The sequence below is a fragment of the Tamandua tetradactyla genome, chromosome 16 (assembly GCF_023851605.1).
Source record: "Tamandua tetradactyla isolate mTamTet1 chromosome 16, mTamTet1.pri, whole genome shotgun sequence".
Lineage (NCBI taxonomy): Eukaryota > Metazoa > Chordata > Mammalia > Pilosa > Myrmecophagidae > Tamandua > Tamandua tetradactyla.
This window is the reverse complement of record NC_135342.1, coordinates 49,419,058-49,437,131: the sequence shown is the minus strand read 5'-3', so window position 1 is coordinate 49,437,131 and position 18,074 is coordinate 49,419,058. Positions and strand designations below refer to the sequence as shown.

Sequence of the window (18,074 nt, the reverse complement as noted above, 5' to 3'; positions counted from 1 at the left end):
TCTGAAATAAACAGAGGCCCAGAGATGGGAGCCCTTGCCAAGTGCAGGGCTTGGCTCTGCCAGGGCCCAGCACCCACAAGGGACACTTCGGAAAGGGCCACCTTTGCATGGTGGCCAGGGATGGTGGTGGGGCATCTTTGAATTTACTACCCAGGAACTGGTCCTCCATATGCCTTATAAGGCCAAGGAGGTGGGGACAAAAGTTCAATTCCTTCATTTTGTCTTCTTTCCATTATGCACTAAGTGCACGATATATCCATAGTTAGGTGTGCGATTACGGGAAAGGAAGAACCTACCCCACCACCTACTGTCCCTGCCTTCAAGGATCTTTCTGGGCTGGACAGATGTAGACTAATTCTTTCAGCAAGTTATTGCCAACCAGCTCTTGGGCTTAGGCTTCACTCAGAGAGGACAATAAACTCAGTCCCTTTCCCGAGGTGGGAGGTGATGAGAGGTGTCAGAAACGAGGGGCTCTGGAAGCCTAGAGGCAGACAGCACCCTAGTTAGGGACACAGGATTAAAGCCACACAGTGGGGGATCAAATCCTGGCTCTGCCTCCTACTAGCCAAGAGACTTGGGCAATTTCTTAACTTCTCTAAATTTCAATTTCCTCTAAATGGGAATAATCCCATATAAGCATTAATCCTGAATACAAAGCCTTTATCACAGGCACTGACACATATGCAAAACAGGCGCTCATTAAACGTTAGAGTTGAAGGGAAGGTCTTACTCCCACCCCAAAGGCTGACTTACTGTGCTGTGGACATTGGCTGCAGTATCTGGGTGACTCGACATGTGAACTCTGGAGCCAAAATATCTGGGTTCAAGTCCCGCTTCTACCTTTACTAGCTACATGGCCTTAGGCAAGTCAAGTGCCTCTGCCTTCCTATCTGGTAAATGGGGTGATAGCAGCACCCACCCCGTGAATGATATCCTGACTATTGAATGATTTACAATGCTTAGAACAGCACCTGGCCCATAATGTGTGTTATAAGAGAGTCTGTTATTTTTCTTATGGACACTTTAGCCACTCCTCATTTTCCTTTGCTGTGTGAGCTCTCTAAATGAAGGAACCATGAGTTGTGAATTAGGTTCTCTACTCTTAGCATGGTCCTTGTCGTATGATAGGTTCTCAGATAATATTACTCAAATGATTGAAGTCTTCTTGGAGGAAGTGGATTTTAGGCTGGGCTTTGGAAGGTGGGTGGGAGTTGGGAATGCAGAGGAGGCAGAAAGAAGGCATATTAGGAAGAGATACTGTCCAGAGCTCATGTGCATCTTGAGATAATCATTTGCTCAGACAGAAGTTTAATTTACCACAAGAATTAAATCAGAGGCAGCTGAAATACAGGGGCTGCCCCATGGATTCTCTGCTGAGCTAGACAAGTGGTCCAGGTGCAAGGACGAAGGGAGGGTTGGGGAGAACATACTCTTAGCCTTGGCTGTGCCGTTGGCTATGTTCACGGTATGAGGAGCCAGGGTGCAGGTCACACCTGGGTCTGAGGAGAAAAGCAGGGGTATCAAGTGGAGTAGTGTCCTGGGCTCCAGCTGGGAGAAAGGTGGAAGAGAGTGACTCTCTGCTCCAGCATGGCGAAGGACTGTGGACTCTGGGCCATGGTCTCCTTGGGTCATGGCCAAGAAGTAGGCTGCCAAGCCAGGCAACCTCTTGGAGTTCCTCCCAGTTCTGCTTCCTAAAACCAATATGGTTGTTTCCAGGTGATGGTGTGGATCCATGGAGGGGGTCTCTTGATAGGTGGTGCATCATCCTATGATGGGCTGGCCCTCTCTGCCCATGAAAATGTGGTGGTGGTGATCATTCAGTACCGTCTGGGGATCTGGGGATTTTTCAGGTAAGATATTGGGCTCTCCCCACTGCACATTGGCCCCAAAAGTGAGGGTGTTAAGACTCAGTTCCAGTCATGTCAGCCCCCAAGGAGACCTTTTTCCTTAGTAAATAATTTCCTTATAAAGTCCCTTTATAAGTGAGCCCCACATGTCTTTTGATTCTCTGGTCACATTGGTTTGGTCTACTTACTTCGGATCATTTGCATGTGCTGTTCCCTCTTCCTGGAATGCCTACCATACTAGAAAACTTCTATTCATCCTGCAAGGCCCAGCTCAAATGTTGCCTCCTCTGAAATACTCATCTCCTTTTCACCTGAGTCTCTTCAGCACACTGCATATTTCTCTATCATGACACTTAGTATTCAGCACAGGAGTTACGATTTACACATCTTACTTCTCATAGGAATGTAAGGAAAGGACAGATGCAGGGGGTAACTTGGTGAATGTTTGTGGATTAATAAATGAGTGGCTGGGCTCCCCCAGGGCATGCAGAATAGACATCACTGGGACATTGTTAGAACATCAGACCTCAGGGAGCAACCATTCCTGGAAGAGTGACCAAGCCCATTCACTCCATTTCCTTCTAGAGATATGGCTCACGTATATGCATGAGTCAGTCTAGAGTCTTCTCTATTATGGGATCAGGGGCCAGGTACAATGCCAGTTCCTGGGAGTCTTTTTGGAATGCGTGCTACCCCAGCACCTCTGACCCTGAGGTGCTGATAAGGGGTGCTGGGGAAGGGGTTCCACACCCTAGCAGAAGAACCTATGGAGCTGCAGGCTGGTTTCCTGCTCCACCTCTACTGTTGGGTGGCCTTGGGCTGCCCATGTCCCAGGATGTGTCTCTTTCAAGGACACTCCACAGCTTTTTCACCCCCAGCTTGGTTCTTTGCTCCCCATTGCAGTAAAACTGCTCTCTTACCTCTCTCCACCTCCTTTGGTCCCACCGACAGGTAGCCACCCCCACACTCCACCAGACAGTCCCCTTCTGGGTCACCAACAAACCCTCCAGCTCTCAAACTTGCTTTATGTGACCTTTCAGCAGCACTGATGCAGAGGAGAGCTCATCCTTTTGGAAATGCTTCCTTTCCTTGCTTCTGGCCGCGCTCATGCTCCTGGCTGCGCCTTCTCCACCCCTTCGCTGGACCTTCCTCCCCTTATCACCCTCTAACCTCCAACCGCAGGCTCCGGCTCACCTTCATCTCCGCCAATTCCCCAAGTGATCTCCCCAGTTTCACTGTTTCTAGCCCAAACCTCTCCTTTGAAACCCAGATGCTCATGTCCAACTGCCTTCTCCATGGCCCCTGGTTGTCTAAAGGGCATCCCAAATTTAACATGGACATTCTTAACCCTTGACTGCCACTATCCCTCCCACCCCGACATTCCTGACTTTCTTCTCAGTTGGTGACATCCTTCCACTTGCTCGGAACAAAAGCCTCGTGGTCAGCCTTGAGTCTCTTTCTCTCACAACCCCCCACCCCCACCCTCCACATCCAAGTGACCAGCAAATCCTCTTGGCTCTACCTTTAAAATATATTCAGACTTCATCTTCTTCCTACCTCTTCCTTACACTCACCCCAATCAGAACTTTCTATGTCTCTTACCTGGATTATTGTAATAAAAATGCTGTAATGCTCTACATCTCCCTGCTGCTTTTATCCTTCAGTTGGACCCACGTAATAGCTATGGGAAACCTTTAAAGACATAAATTGAATCGTGTCATTCCCCTGCACAAAACCCTGCAATGGCTTCCCATGTTACTTACAATAACATCCAAAGGACTTACCAAAGCCCATGGGGCCCTCTCCAGCTGCCTCTCCTGCCACTTGCACTTGAACACTGTCCCCAGGGCCTTTGCACTTGCTGTTCCTTCTGCTCAGAATTCCCATCCCTGTATATTTGCAAGGCTCATGTGCTCATTTCCTTCAGATCTCCACTCATATGTCACCGCATCAAGAGGCCTTTCTTGACCATACTTCCTGAAATAGCACCCCATTGTCCCACTTCTGCCTTTTCTCTTACCCTGCCTTATTCTTCCTCAAAGCACTTTAACTACCTGACATTATATTTATCTGTTTATTTATAGTCTGTAATGCCAACTGTAGGCAGTAAGAAACTTGGTTTGTTTTGTTCTCTGCTAGGTTCCCAGCACTTAGAACACTGTTTGGCACATAGTAGGTGCTCAAGAAATAATCGCTGAATGAATAAATGTAGAGTTCAACAACAGACCAAAGCAATGGAAATGGAGGTTGAGAATAGGTCCCTGTGTCACGGCTGTGGAAGCCTGGTGTTATTCTGGAAAACCCACCAGCAAGCCCAGCCATGGGACCTCTGCTTCTCACCCCTACACTGTTCTCTCACTCACAGCACAGGGGACGAACATGGCCGAGGGAACTGGGGACACCTGGACCAGGTGGCTGCACTGCACTGGGTCCAGGAGAACATCGCCAACTTTGGAGGGAACCCAGACTCCGTGACCATTTTTGGAGAGTCGGCGGGAGGTGAAAGTGTCTCTGTTCTTGTAAGTGTCCCTGGCATTAGGCCTTGCACCCAGCCTGGGAGCGGCTGCTGATGGGGCCCTTTGGAGACCAACCAGTCCAGCTATGGACACTTTTCCTTGCAACTCCAGGAGTTAGGGCTGACCCTGCTCACTGCATGGCTGCAGATGGTGGAGAGCCCATGACCAGACACTCCGTGGCCTGGCACGACAAGGGTCTCAGCCACATCCTGCAACAATGACCCTTCTCCTCCCCCAGATTGGTTGCACTTTCCTAGCTTTTATTACATTAAGACTTACCTCACTTATTCTGGGAAATAAGGGTGGGTAAGTATAGATGAGAGGAGGTGAGGACAATAGCTGGTGCATGTCGTTGTTTGGCTCAAAACCAGATCTACCATCAAGGCCAACAGAACACAGGGGCCTCGTCTGAGGTTTTCTGATGGCTCCCCCATGCCGAAGAGAGGGGACCAGTCTCTGGGACTAGGGGTGGAGGGGGCCAGTGGAGGTGGATGACAGGGAGGAGGAATGGGAGGTGAAACAGGGAGGGATGAGACAAGGCATGTATGGCATAAACAAAACCTGGGGACGTGGGATGCCTGGCTTCATGGGAATGGTGGAGACCGTGGAGGAGAATGAAGTGGAAAGTCAGATTAGAAGGTGTGCTGGCGTCCGTAAGGAACCCTCTAGCTGCCTCGCTGTTCACCAGAAGGTCAGAGTTATTACTGTATTTGTAAAACATGTATTGGTTTCATAGTTGAATACTTAGAGGAAAATTTTTATATATTTTCTTTAGTAGAGAAAAAGAAAAAGTATAGATAAACCTACAGAAGAAAAAAGTTATGTACTATCCCATCCCCTAAGGATATGCACCATGGATATTTTGATAGGCATTTTTCAAGTCTTTTCTCATGACTTTCTCTCTCTCTCTTGTTTATTTTTAAAACAAACCAAAAGCTTCCTTAACATCATAACATAACATATTTCCATTAGCATTCCAAATGCCTACATGATATAGTTTTTTACGATTACATAATATTCTATGGTAAGAATGCAAATCCATTTATTTAATCAATATCATAATATTGCACACAAGTTATTTCCAGCGTTTTAGTATTATGAACGATGCAGCTCAAACATACTTACACATCTTCGCATGCCTCTGTGACCATTTGTCTTTATAAATTGTGAGTAATGAAAATGCTATTTCAGAAATGTGTCTTTAAAGTGGTGCTAGAAATCACCAAGTTGCCCTTCAGAATACTTTGGATTGTTGATTATCAGGGTGTGCCATGCACTTCCTGTTCTGGATTTCACACGCTGCTCCTGGCTGCATCCTGCTGTGGTTCTCAGCCCAGGGAAGGCAAGGAACTGTGACGTCCACAAAAACATCAAGTTTCTGAGCTGTGATGGAGATAGCTTTTGAAGAATGAGAGTGTCACTGACCCCAACCCGTGAGCTTCAGCTCTCCTCTCTCTACTCTCCTCCCAGGTTCTATCACCTCTGGCCAAGAACCTCTTCCACCGAGCCATTTCTCAGAGTGGCGTGGCCCTCACTTCTCTTCTGGTCAAGAAGGAAATCAAGTCTGTGGCTAAGGTGAGTCTCACATTGGGCAGCTCTGCTCGCCTGGAATCTCAGGGGTCTTTCCTGCTGCAGAGCCCAGCTGTCATCCTCAGAGAATCCTGGAAGTGAGAACGGTTGAGCAGGAGGGGCAATGCGTGCCCTCATCTGAACTTGCACTTTCACAGCTCAGCAGACTGGAACCGGGAAGAGAAGTTATTCCCGAGGTCACAGAGTGGTCAGGGCAGAACCGGGACTCAAGCGTGCATCTCTAGAGGCCAGCGCAGGGCACTATTCACTGACCACATGGAGTGCCAGGCTGGACAGTGGGCAGGGGACTGCGATCGTGTCTTGTCTTCCCCAGTGCCTGGTGGACCCACTTACAGGAGGCAGGAGCGGGCGGGATTGCTGGCAATCCCCAGTCAAGGCACTGGAGGAACTCGTTCATCCTTTCAACAAATGGTTTTGTGAACCTCCTGTGTGCCAGACACCCAGCAACCTCATCAAGCTTTCACTCTAATGGAGGGGGCAGATAAATGATTATGCAAATTATTAAATGCCAATTTGTGGCAAGAGGGATAAAAGAGAGATGCCTGATATAATAACAGAATCCAGTAGGAGCCTTTAGCGCAGAGTGTACTTGAAATCCAAAGGGCATCTTTATGATTACATAATATTCTATGGTAAGAATGCAAATTCATTTATTTAATCAGTATCATAATATTGCACACAAGTTATTTCCAGTGTTTTACTATTATGAACGATGCAGCTCAAACATACTTACACATCTTCGCATGCCTCTGTGACCATTTTTCTTTATAAATTGTGAGTAATGAAAATGCTATTTCAGAAATGTGTCTTTAAAGTGTTGCATAGAATGCATAAATTTGCATTCTGTGGTTAGAATGCATAAATTTGCATTCTGTGGTAAGAATGCAAATTCTTTTATTTAATCAGATGTAAAGATGTCCTTGAAAAGATGATGAATGTGTAGGAGTCAGAAGGATAAACCGTAATTTACTTGATGGGGAAAGAATATTCCAGGGAGAGGAACAGCTTGTGCAAATGTCCTGTGGAGGGAGGAAGTGCCTTGGGTATAAAAGACGGAGAGAAGGCTGATGTGGCCAGAAAAGAGAGAGCAAGGGACTGGGGGGCGACCTGGAGTGATCTAAGGGCATAATCCTAAAGGGATTATGTCCTTATCTGGGGAGTGGTAGAAAGTCAAAGGACGGGGTTCTCAGCGCCACTGGCTCTGCTGAGGGGCACCTGCTGGAATGAGTGATGTGGCGGGTTTTGGTAGGGCTGTGAGAGCTGATTTTGGTGGAGTGATAGAGGTAGCAACCAGCCTGGAAGGGCTGATAAGCAAGAGGGGAGAAAATAGAGACATTGAGTATGAACACAATTTTTGTTTAAACAGAGGTGGCAGGGGTGGGGCTCGGCTTCATGAACAAACAGGAACAAAACTGAAGTAAATCCAAGATGCTCTTGCTCTTACTTCTCTCTCTCTCTTTCTCTCACTCTATCTGTCCCTTTTTCCCTCCCTTTCTCCCCTCCCGCCTCCCCTTCCCTCTCCCTCTCTGTCTCTCTTCCTCCCTCTGTCTCTCTCTATCCACGCCCTCTCCCTCTCTCTCTTCCTCACACCTACTTCTCCTGGTACTTTTGATGTATTCAGCCAATACATACATAACATTGATTATGGGCAGAGCCCGAGGGAGGGGCTCAGGGGGCCCGGCTGTCACAGAGCCCACCTTCCATCCATCTGCTGCTTCTCCTGCCCGCGACGTCCTCCCCACCAAGCCTGCATCTGAGCCTAAGAGCTCGCTTTTGGCTCCAGAAGGAAGTCAGGCTTTCCCTCTGTATTCCCAAATGAAAAACATTTCCAGTTAGGAGCACTCAGCCCCAATTCCAGATCCCTTAGGAAAAAGGCTCATTGTCCCTGCTTTGTTTAAATGTTTCGATGCTCACTCTTGTCCCACTGAATATGGCGAGAGGGGGGACCACTTATCCGGGGCTCTCAGGAGCCATGGCAAGAACCACGTTGCTCAGAAGAAGGGGCCGTTCTCTGAAAAGCTTGGGGTGAAGGTGGGCTGGGCAGACAGACCCCCAGTGTCCCAGGCAAGCTAAAGTGAGCCTCTTCTTCAACAGGGTTTTCCTTTCCTTTGTTTTTTGTTTTTTGTTTTTTAAGAGAGAAAGAGGTTCTGGGATTAATCGGTGCCACATCGATGGCTTGCCCTAGATGAGGGATGGGCCATTTCTGGCTCACCACTTACTTTTATATGGCCCATGAGCTTTTAGAATGATTTTTACATTTTTAAATAATTGAATACAAAACCAAAAGAAAAGTAATTTTCCATGACCTGTAAAAATAATAATAAACTCAAATTTCAGTGTTCATAAAGTTTTATTAGAACACGGTCCCACCCATTCATTTACATATTGTCTAAGGCAGCAGAGTTGAGTGGTTGTAACGGGGACCATATGGCCTGTAGAGCCTTAAACATTTACCGTTTGGCTCTTTAATAAAAGTTTGGCTGACCCTTGCCCTAGAGAGACTTTACTACATGACTTCTCAGATGGAAACTCTTAGCTGTGACACAAACACCTCATTCAACTGTGAAGAAACATCTGCTATGCATTAGAATGGACGTCACACTGGTTTCCTTCGGGGCTCATGTTTTAATAACAGTCCATGCTTTCTGAAGTGCCTTTGGGAGGGTCATATTTTCTGGGCCTTTGGCAATTGTGCACATGTTTTAGAGTGTGTGAGATATAGTGTCTTACTAAGCACTTTACATGTATTAAATTTTCTTACAAGCTAGGTCTGATCATGACCCCTGTCTTTGGGGGAAGAAACTGGAGATCAGAGAAGTCAAGTGGTTTGCCTCAGGGTGAATGACTGACATCTGAATCCAATCTATGGTTCCAAAGTCCATGCTCTTAGCCACCTCTCCCTACTGCCTCTCTTTAGACATTCAGCTTTGAGGGTTGTGTAATTGGCTCAAGGTCACACTATGAATTAGTAACAAAGCCAAGACTGGAACCCAGGACTCATACCTCATACCTGCTAGTCTAGGGTATGTTCTGCTACCCCCTGCTGCCTTCAGAGTTTGGGATTGGGGAGAAGGCCTGTCGGGGTGATGAATGTCATCATTCTTGAATTCTCACGTTGCCTGTGATCTCTTCAGCAAATCGCTATCTTTGCTGGGTGTAAAACCACCACCTCAGCTGTCATGATTGACTGCCTGCGCCAGAAAACTGAGGATGAGCTCTTGGAGACAACGCTGAAGATGGTAGGTGTATCTTTTCCAGAAAGGTCATCACAATTTATTTTGGTTTATTTAGAAACTACTTAAACTATACTCAGTAGTGGCCCAATTTTCTAGATTTTCTGAGAACTTGCCTCAATTGGGATTCTAAGATAGCGATCCATTTACCTGTTCATTCATTCATCATCCATCCTTCCACCCATCCTTCCATCATCCATCCATCCATCCATCCATTCATCCATCTATCCATCCATCCATCTATCCATCCATCCATCCATGCTAAGTGTATAGTGGGAGTGTATGGGGACATGATGCAGACATGAATCAGTCATAGCCGCTGCTCTCACAAGGAACTAACCAAGGGGAACTGCATCCATATTCTTAGTGGTTAAGGGTGATAGGAGATGAGAGAGGAAAATATTCATTATAACCATCAGGGATGTTTCACAGAGAAGGTAGCGTTTGAAGATTGTTGATGGGTGGCTATTTCAGTCTGTCATCATAGGGAAGCTACTGCAGGGCAGACACCTCTGAGAATACAAGATATAGGTTCAAGGAGAGCTCTTATTTCCTTTGTGAAGAAAGGTATTACTGTGAGCTCTGGAGTAGCCAGAGCTCTTGGCCTCTCTGTCTAAATCCCAGCCTCCTGGGAATATTCCTAGACTTCCAGGGCCAGGATCTAGCACTGGACTCAACTTGTGTCACCATATGCTGAGCCCATGTGGTGTTAGGGCTTGGATCTTGGTCTCTCTGCCAAATAAAGTGACCAAAGCAGTCAAAGAATTAAAATATGAGTATTTTCTGATACCTGAAAGAGTAAATAAATTCAGCAATTCTCCATGTGGCAGTAGGGAACCCAACTTATAAAGGGAAAGTTGGTGACTTTGAGAAAATACAGAGAGTCTAAGAGTTTAGCATATCTTTCTGAGATTTTCTGAGATCATACGGAAGGTATGGATACATGATTATCCACTCCCCCTACCCAATACACACACACATACACACATACACACATATGCACACTTGCTCAATGGAGCTATGACTCATAATGGAAGGACCCTTACTGGTTACTTCCTGCATTGTTGGTCAGGCCTGTTAACTGCAGTGTGATGTAACCATAAGTATAATCTTGGTGAACACACACTGAAGAGAGCCATTGGAGGTATGGACGGGGGTGAACTTCAGCGAGTTTGTATGAATTAGGTCATTTTAATGCAAATCAGAAAACTCATCTCAAAGTGTCTTGAGCAAAAAGGGGAATGTGTTGTAATATAATCTTCAGGTAACTGAAAAGTCTATGAATAGATAGCTTCAGGCACAGCTGGATCTAGATGTTTTGGGGATGTGATTGGGAGTTGATATGTCTCTATCTTTCAACTTCATACTCTCAATTTGGCTTCACTCTCAGGTTTTTCCCCTGGGAAAGGGGGTTAAAGACAACAACAGATCTCTAGACTTACATCTTATCTGCTTAGAAACCGTGGTGGGAAGAAATGGTTCTTTCTCAATAATTCCAGCAGAAGACATGGGGTAAACTGTGTTGGATTGACATGTGCCCATCCCTGAACTAATCCCTGTAGCTGGGAAGACGAAAGACCCTAAATCACATACACATGCCTAGATTCATGGAGTGAGAATGGGAAAGAGGGAGGTCCCCCAAAGGAAAATTGGGGTGCTGTTTCCAGAAGAAGAGGAATGGATAGGGGGCAGGGCAGACATAAATAGCAGCTGTGCACTCCAGAGTCCCAACAACCCTGGTTTGGGGCCCGTGGGACCTGTCCTTGCCTCGTTAGTGCCGTCCCCTTCCTCATCCCACACATACAACCTTCACTCATGCCAGGGCAGCCGCTGTCCTGCACACCTCCTCTCTATCCAGCCAGGGTGGATCCAGGAGGGAGAACCTGATATCTCCAGTACCCAGCTCGCAAAAGATCAGATTCTCTACCAGGAAGCCTTCTCACCTACATCCTCTGCCTTTGTTTCCACAGAATTTTTTTACTCTGGATTTACTTGGAGACCCCAGAGAGGTAAGAGCTTTGGTTACTCTATTACAGGATTTAAGTCTTGGCAACTTTAACTGCCAATTAATTGTGGGTGAAAGAATTCTCTCCTGTGGAATCATAACTCCTTGTGTTGGTATCACTGAGGCCCAGAGAGGGCCCGTGACTTGCTTGGGAAACACAACCAAGAGAACCAGAGGCAGGACTAGAACCCGTTCTCTAGGCTCCCAGTCCAGTGCTCCCCATCATCAATTCTGTGTCCTCTAGAACCAGCCTGTACCCAAAATGTCCCTGCTGGAACCCTGGGCCAGATGAGAAGCCCTCTGGCCTACGGTGCACCCCCAACCTCCAAAGCAGAATTAAGCCAGGTCCTGGTGCTCAGGAGACTTCACTCACGTGGAAATTCTCTGCAAAGGCTCTAGCCTTTGCTTCTCACCTGGTCTGGTCTCAGAATCCTCACTTGTCTCTGCAGGCTGAGCAAGAATCTTCCTCTGTGGGAAGGCAGAGACACTAACTGGATAAGGGGTTTCTTCATTGGCAAGCCCAGAGCTCCAGGGTTGTTTAGCTGTGAAAGCTGTGCTGTTGCAGGGCTGTCAGGAAGGGGGGTCTGCATTCTCAGTCCTGGGAGAACCACTCTCATCCCAGCATGTGGTAAACTTCAGTGGCATTCTCCCTCACCTCTCACTTCCCAGTGGGCTGTTGGGTTCTGCAACATCCCCATCCTATTCTCTCTGCTCCCTCCCTGGGGATAATAACACTTGCCTGAGAAGGTGGTTGTGAAGACTGATGGGATTCATTCAGTTATTCAGCAGCTCATTCAGGAACAGGGACATAGCCACGAAACAGACAAAACAGAATTCCTGGCCTCTGGGAGACTTGCATTCTAGAGGAGGAGATTACAATAAAGAAATAAAATATACACTATGTTTGATGGCAGTCACTATTATGGAGAAAAATAATGCAGGTAATGGGAATGGAGCTTGCCTGTGGTTTGAATTTTAAATAGAAGGGTCAGAGAAGCTCAAGGAAAAGGTGACAGTTGAGCCAAATCCTGGAGGAAGTCAGAAAATGAGTCATCAGGGAACCGGAGAAGGAGTGTTCCAAGCAGAGAGAGCAGCACCTGCAAAGGCCCTGGGGCAGGAGGCCTGCTGCGGCTAGAGTGGATGGAGCGGGAAGGGGAAGAGAACAGGCTTGAGGCCATAGAGGTAATGAGAGCTGGTGGGTGGTCACTTAAAAGACTTGGATTTTGATTCCAACCATGACAGGAAGCTTCTGGGAATTTTGAACAATGGCGTGACATAATCTTAGATTTTACAAAGGGTCTTTTTGACCACTATGTTGAAAATAGCCTGGAGGGAAGAAGCCAGGGCTTGGGCAGGGAGACGAATTGGGAGGCCATGTCATCGCCATTATCCAGGCAATGGGGTGAAGGCAGTGGAGGTGGTGAGAAGGGATTGGTCTGTATATTTTTGAATGAATGGTTAACAGGATGTGCTGACCCTCTCTAGTCCATGCCCCGTGACATCCCTCCAGGCCTGGGACTCTCAGCATTTGAAGATGCTGACATTAGCCCTGCACAGTGCCATCTCTGTCCCATTGCCCATGCTGTGCCCGGAGCCCACCATGGATGGCAGGCACCTCGTCCATGCGACTTGCCCTGTGTCTCCTTTCCAGAACAAGTTGCTCTCTTATTGGTTTCCCACAAGCAGCAGTAGGTGTCCCCAGATCTTGACAGCTGTCTAGCCCTTTCCAGGTACCAGGTGCTGAGGTGAGCATTTTGTGTGTGCTCAGTCATTTAATCTCCGCAACAGTCCATGCAATAGATGAGGAAACTGAGGCACAACCAGGTGACATTACTTTCCAAGATACTAGGACTTAGTAGCAGAATCAGGTTTCGAATCTAGGTCATCTTCTTCAAAACCCATTCTCTTACCAGCCACTTCAAGGTGATCAAATATGAAGTTGAACTACCTGGAAACAGTTTCCTGGTTGGTGGCACAGGAGTCAGGCTTGATTTAATCTGTGCCCATGTAAATGGTTTCCATCAAAGGTAACACAGAGAATTAAGACATTGATGAATACAATGCAAGTTGCAAGTCCATCCCTGATTCTTTTATTCATGGTATTCCTTTCAAATAGGGGAAATTAAGTTTCAGTTTAAACACCTTAAGGGATGGGAAGCTCATTACCTCTTTGGAGCAAACAATCAATAATAGCTCGTGTTTAAACAGTAATACACATACACACTTCAGACTGAAATATATGTGTATTTCAAATATGAATGAGGATTTACCCCTCACCCCATCACCTTACCGCTGAGTAAAATTCTGTCCTCTGGGGTCACACAGACTTAGCCCCCTTTGTTAGGATTTTGAGCTCCTGTGGCCACCACCAAAGGCATGCAAGTCCTCAGTGCTTACCCTGAGACAGGCAGAGATGGGGAGGTGGGTGTCACCTGGGGAAGAGACATACAGACATCACTCTGCTCTCGTCCCCAGAGCTGCCCCTTCCTGCCCACTGTGGTGGACGGCGTGCTGCTGCCAAAGACACCTAAAGAGCTGATGGCTGAAAAGAAATTCAATGCTGTCCCCTATATAGTTGGAATCAACAAGCAAGAGTTTGGCTGGATTATTCCAATGGTGAGAATGTGGAAACCTCTTAGACAGCCTCACCCCCCCACCTTTGGCCCCTCCCATCTCTGGTGCCAGGGTTTCTTTATTCTCCAGGCCCCCCTCTGAATCCAGTGCAGCTTATCCCTTTCGTAAAAGTTGACATTGTCATGGAAACCTTCTCCAGAATGGCCAAACTGTCAACTGGGTAGCACTGCCCCTGGGAACCCATCTCCTGGTACCCCATATGTTGGTTTGGTGGTTAGCTTTTCCTGTTAGTTCTCAATGAGTCACAAATGCTTAATCATTTTTGTTTAACAGATGATGAGATATCCACTCTCTGAAGACACGCTAGATCAGAAGACAGCCGCGTCACTCCTATGGAAATCCTACCCACTTGTTGTAAGAGGCTATGACATCATGGGGATGGGCTGAGACCCAAAGAGGGAAAGAGGCTCACCCCAAATCACACAGCATTTAAATGGCAGCATGAAGACTAGGACTTGAAGATTCTGCTCCCATTTTTCTGCCTTTCCCACCTCACCACCCTGAGGGTGTGTTGCAAAGGATAGTGCACCTTTAGTTTAAGCTTTCTTCATTGGGTGGAGAAGCCACATCAGCTCACCAAGCAATAGGGGGCCTGGTGGTCACTTTCCACTTTTGACCCATTTCAGCAAGTCCCTGAGGAGCTGACTTCAGTGGTCATTGAGAAGTATTTGGGAGGGACAGACGACCCTGTCAAAAAGAAAGACCTGTTTCTGGACTTGCTTGGAGATGCAATATTTGGTGTTCCATCTGTGACGGTAGCCCGCTACCACAGAGGTGAGTCCCTGAGGTTGTTGGGCAGGAGGGGACATGGACCCCGCCAACTTCTGTGCCTGTCTTGTCCACTCCCCGCCCTTAGCATGGACTGATATGTAAAAACCACCAGGGGTCTGACCTCAAGGGCTGATTCCATGAGGTCTGGGGTGGGATGTTGTCCTATTTGCATATCTGGTAGGACCAAATTCTAAGAAAAAGATTCGAGTAGTTTTTTTGGAAGGTGATTCAAGAAAACACCAACAGGGTCATGAGGAATTGACCAGGGAAATGTAAGGAAGACATCCAATGATACATTGTTGAGTGATTATCCACTGTGCACAGCTGAAGCTGGGGAAGCCGAGAAAATAAGCAGAATGCATGTCTCAGGGTTTCCCATCTGAGCCACAAGGGAGCTGGGTACTCATCCACCAACTTCTGTTAGTTGTCAGTCGAAGTCCATTTCCGAGGGGTTGCTAATTCCGTGTAGCACTTCTGAGCTGCTGATCATATAGACAGAGTAGTCTTCAGTGTCCAGACAAAGCCCTTAGGCAAAGAGCCACGGATGCTAGAAACACATCTCAGACTGGTGTGCCCAAAGAGATGGGATATGGGTGAGGTGCCGTCAGCATCTGCTACAGGTGCCCCTTACCTGATGTTATGTGGTAGGTGGGCCTAGAGGACAAATATCGGTAGGTATGTCTTGGAAGGGTACCAAGGTCAAGGTCAGCTGGAAATTGGTTTGTCAATCACAGGAACCACAGGAAGAAAGGAAGTCAAGCACAGGATCAAGAAGTTTGTCAGGGACCAAGGCGGCCAAAAGAAATGGACAGAGAGAGAGGGGTGGGGTGGGGTGGAGGCGCTGGAGGAATGTGGGTGTCTGTGGCAGGCTTTTGTGCACCGCAGTGTGTGCTGATATGAGCAAGCTGGGGGCCGGGGGGGAGTCTACCACGGGGCTTTCCGATGGTGATCCAAGGCTGTGTGGGTGGGGATGAGGTTGGGAATGGGAAAAACTCACCTAGAGAGGAGGTGTCCCCTTCTGGGGGCTATCTTGAGGGTCTTTTGAGGCCCTTATTAACTCATCCATCTGTTCTGCAAGCCAGAGAACGGTCCCTCATCCAGACCCCTCTCCCTAACCATGCTGCAAGGGTTGTTAAATTCAGGACTTCATAAGCATGATAAAAACCACCTACAGCAGGAAGTACACTGCCCAAGGACACCCCTGAGCAATAAGGAACAGGTGCTATGTACTTCCTCCCACCGGGGCCCTTTAGCCAGAGGTTGCCTCTTGGTTTTGCCTCCTGCAACATGCCTGATCTTTGGTGTCCCTTCTGCCTCTTCTGCTGGTTCCGGTCAGACCAGGATATTATGTGACGTTATTTTTAGGTGCTTTTTGTCAAGACCTCATTGATTTATCAACATTATTCTTTCATCCTCGTATTTGCTTCACTCTATTATGACAAAAAGAACTCTCCTGAGTATGAAATTAATATGTTACAATTGTAGAAAGTTTTGAAAAATATGGAAATTTGTCAAGAAGAAACCAGTTATCACTCATAATTCTTCCCCCCAGAGCGATCAACTGTAAATCTGTAGTGTATTTTCTTCTTAGAGTTTTTCCATGGGTTACATATAACTAATGGAAATTTTATATTATGGTTTTTGTTCATATAATACTAATATTGTGGGCATTTCCTCAGCAGCATTAAAAATCCATCAAAAACATACATTTCATTGACTGCATAATATCCCATGGAATGGATGCATTAACTTACTGTAATGTCCCTGTCTCATTGGATATTTAGGTTGGCTGCTCATATTCTGATACTACAAACATTATTACGCACAGCCTTATGTGCATAAATCCTTGACCACATCTCTAATAATTTTGTCTGGATTGGTGTTTAGAAATGAAATTACTAGGCTGGACTCCAGGAACATTTTGAAATCCTTGATACATACTGTGAAATTGTTTTCCACTATCTAAAAGCATGAATTTCTTAACTCTTTCCCACTTGGGATACTAAAATTAAAAAAAAAAAAGTCATGCTGCCAATTTCATAAGCCCTACCCCATATGCAAAAAAGAACAGCGCACTGAGTTTTCATGTACATGTCTTTGATTACAATACTTCCCCTTTGTCTCTGCTTCTCTTGTTCCCAATAATTACCCAAGCTGTGCTGTACTTTTCTCTGAAGACTTGGGCTGTGATTGTAGAAATTGTATAAGTCTCAATTGTTTTAAGCAGAGAATGCTGCCTACAATACGTTATCTTATTCATAAATGACCTTTCCTCGATGGTTGGGTTCTGAGTTCCTTTCCAACACTTCTGAGCGACAGAGGCAATGTTAAGCCATTTCCTTTCGGCAAAGTCTGTCTCTGCAGCACCCGCTTAGCAAGTGGACTGCAGGGCCGCAGAAGGAGTGCTTATTCAAACAGCACTTTTGTTAAACCAAACATTCAGTGATGGGGGAAAGAGACGATGAGATCAATTACACTACGTCCTTGTGTTGGGAGACATATATTAAGTCATTTTATAGATGAATAATCATCAATGTGAAGAAATGATGATAGTATATTACAACTAGCATGTATAATTTTGTCCCAGTTTTATGCCCATAAACGGGACCTGTGTTTAAATATCAATAGAATCTTTCTCTAAGCAATGGGATTATAGGTGATCTTTCTGTTCATCTTTCTTTTTTCTGTATTTCTCAAATTTCTTATTGGACTCAGGGGAGGAAAAAGTTATAAAATTTCCCCATCTGTCTGACCTGGGGCCTGAGAGCTCACTCCTCCCTGGGTTCTCCCAACTTGGTGGCCCAGGAGTCAGCCCTGCCGCAGCAGGGCCTGGGGGCTCCCATGAACCTATCAGCAGGAAAATGCACGTCTCTTCTGGGGGGTTGGATAGAGAGCCTCGGGGCAAGAGAGGCAGGCAAGGAAGAGGAGAGAGAAAGGATCTGTTTGTCATTCCATAGTTCCTTCTCATGTCCACCCCCACCTTAACACTTCTGGGGCTAAGCAGGAAGCAAGATAAGTGGAGCGTCCGAGAAATATGAAACGCCAAGTCTGTGGTTTCCTGATGCACAAGAGACAGATTGTTCCCTTCCTGTGTACGTGTGTATTTAAATACCCTTGCTTTCATGTGAGAAACTTGCCTATTTCAGAATGGGTGAGAAAAATACTAGAAATGCCCCAAATTAGACAGAATAGAAGATAGCAAGAAGGCTGCAGGTGTTCTCTAAGGAATTAAACTTGTTTGTAATCAATGAAGTATGGTAGTGTAAACTGAATGTATATAGCTTTTCGTGGGTATGAATGCATCATAGGCAAAGGGGTTTGAATGAACTGTCCTAATGCCCCTATCATGATAGTCATTTTGAATGTATTGACCCAGGACTTACAAAATTCATTCTTCCATTCATTCATTCAGTACTTATTTATTCATTCAACAAATCCTTATCTCAGTCCCTTGTTCCACTTCCACTTGCTCGTCACT

General features: G+C 46.4%; 1 protein-coding gene across 3 annotated transcripts in view; it reads left to right on the top strand.

Moving 5' to 3' along the window:
• Nucleotides 1-18,074, top strand: part of CES1 (carboxylesterase 1) — a 32,632-nt gene that overhangs the window by 12,511 nt on the left and 2,047 nt on the right. For all 3 annotated transcript variants that reach the window (XM_077132480.1, XM_077132479.1, XM_077132478.1), the window contains exons 4-11: nt 1,717-1,850; nt 4,213-4,366; nt 5,834-5,938; nt 9,088-9,192; nt 11,157-11,195; nt 13,667-13,807; nt 14,099-14,179; nt 14,452-14,599. In XM_077132480.1, coding sequence (XP_076988595.1) covers nt 1,717-1,850; nt 4,213-4,366; nt 5,834-5,938; nt 9,088-9,192; nt 11,157-11,195; nt 13,667-13,807; nt 14,099-14,179; nt 14,452-14,599 — 907 coding nt within the window. The remainder of the gene's footprint in view (nt 1-1,716; nt 1,851-4,212; nt 4,367-5,833; nt 5,939-9,087; nt 9,193-11,156; nt 11,196-13,666; nt 13,808-14,098; nt 14,180-14,451; nt 14,600-18,074) is intronic.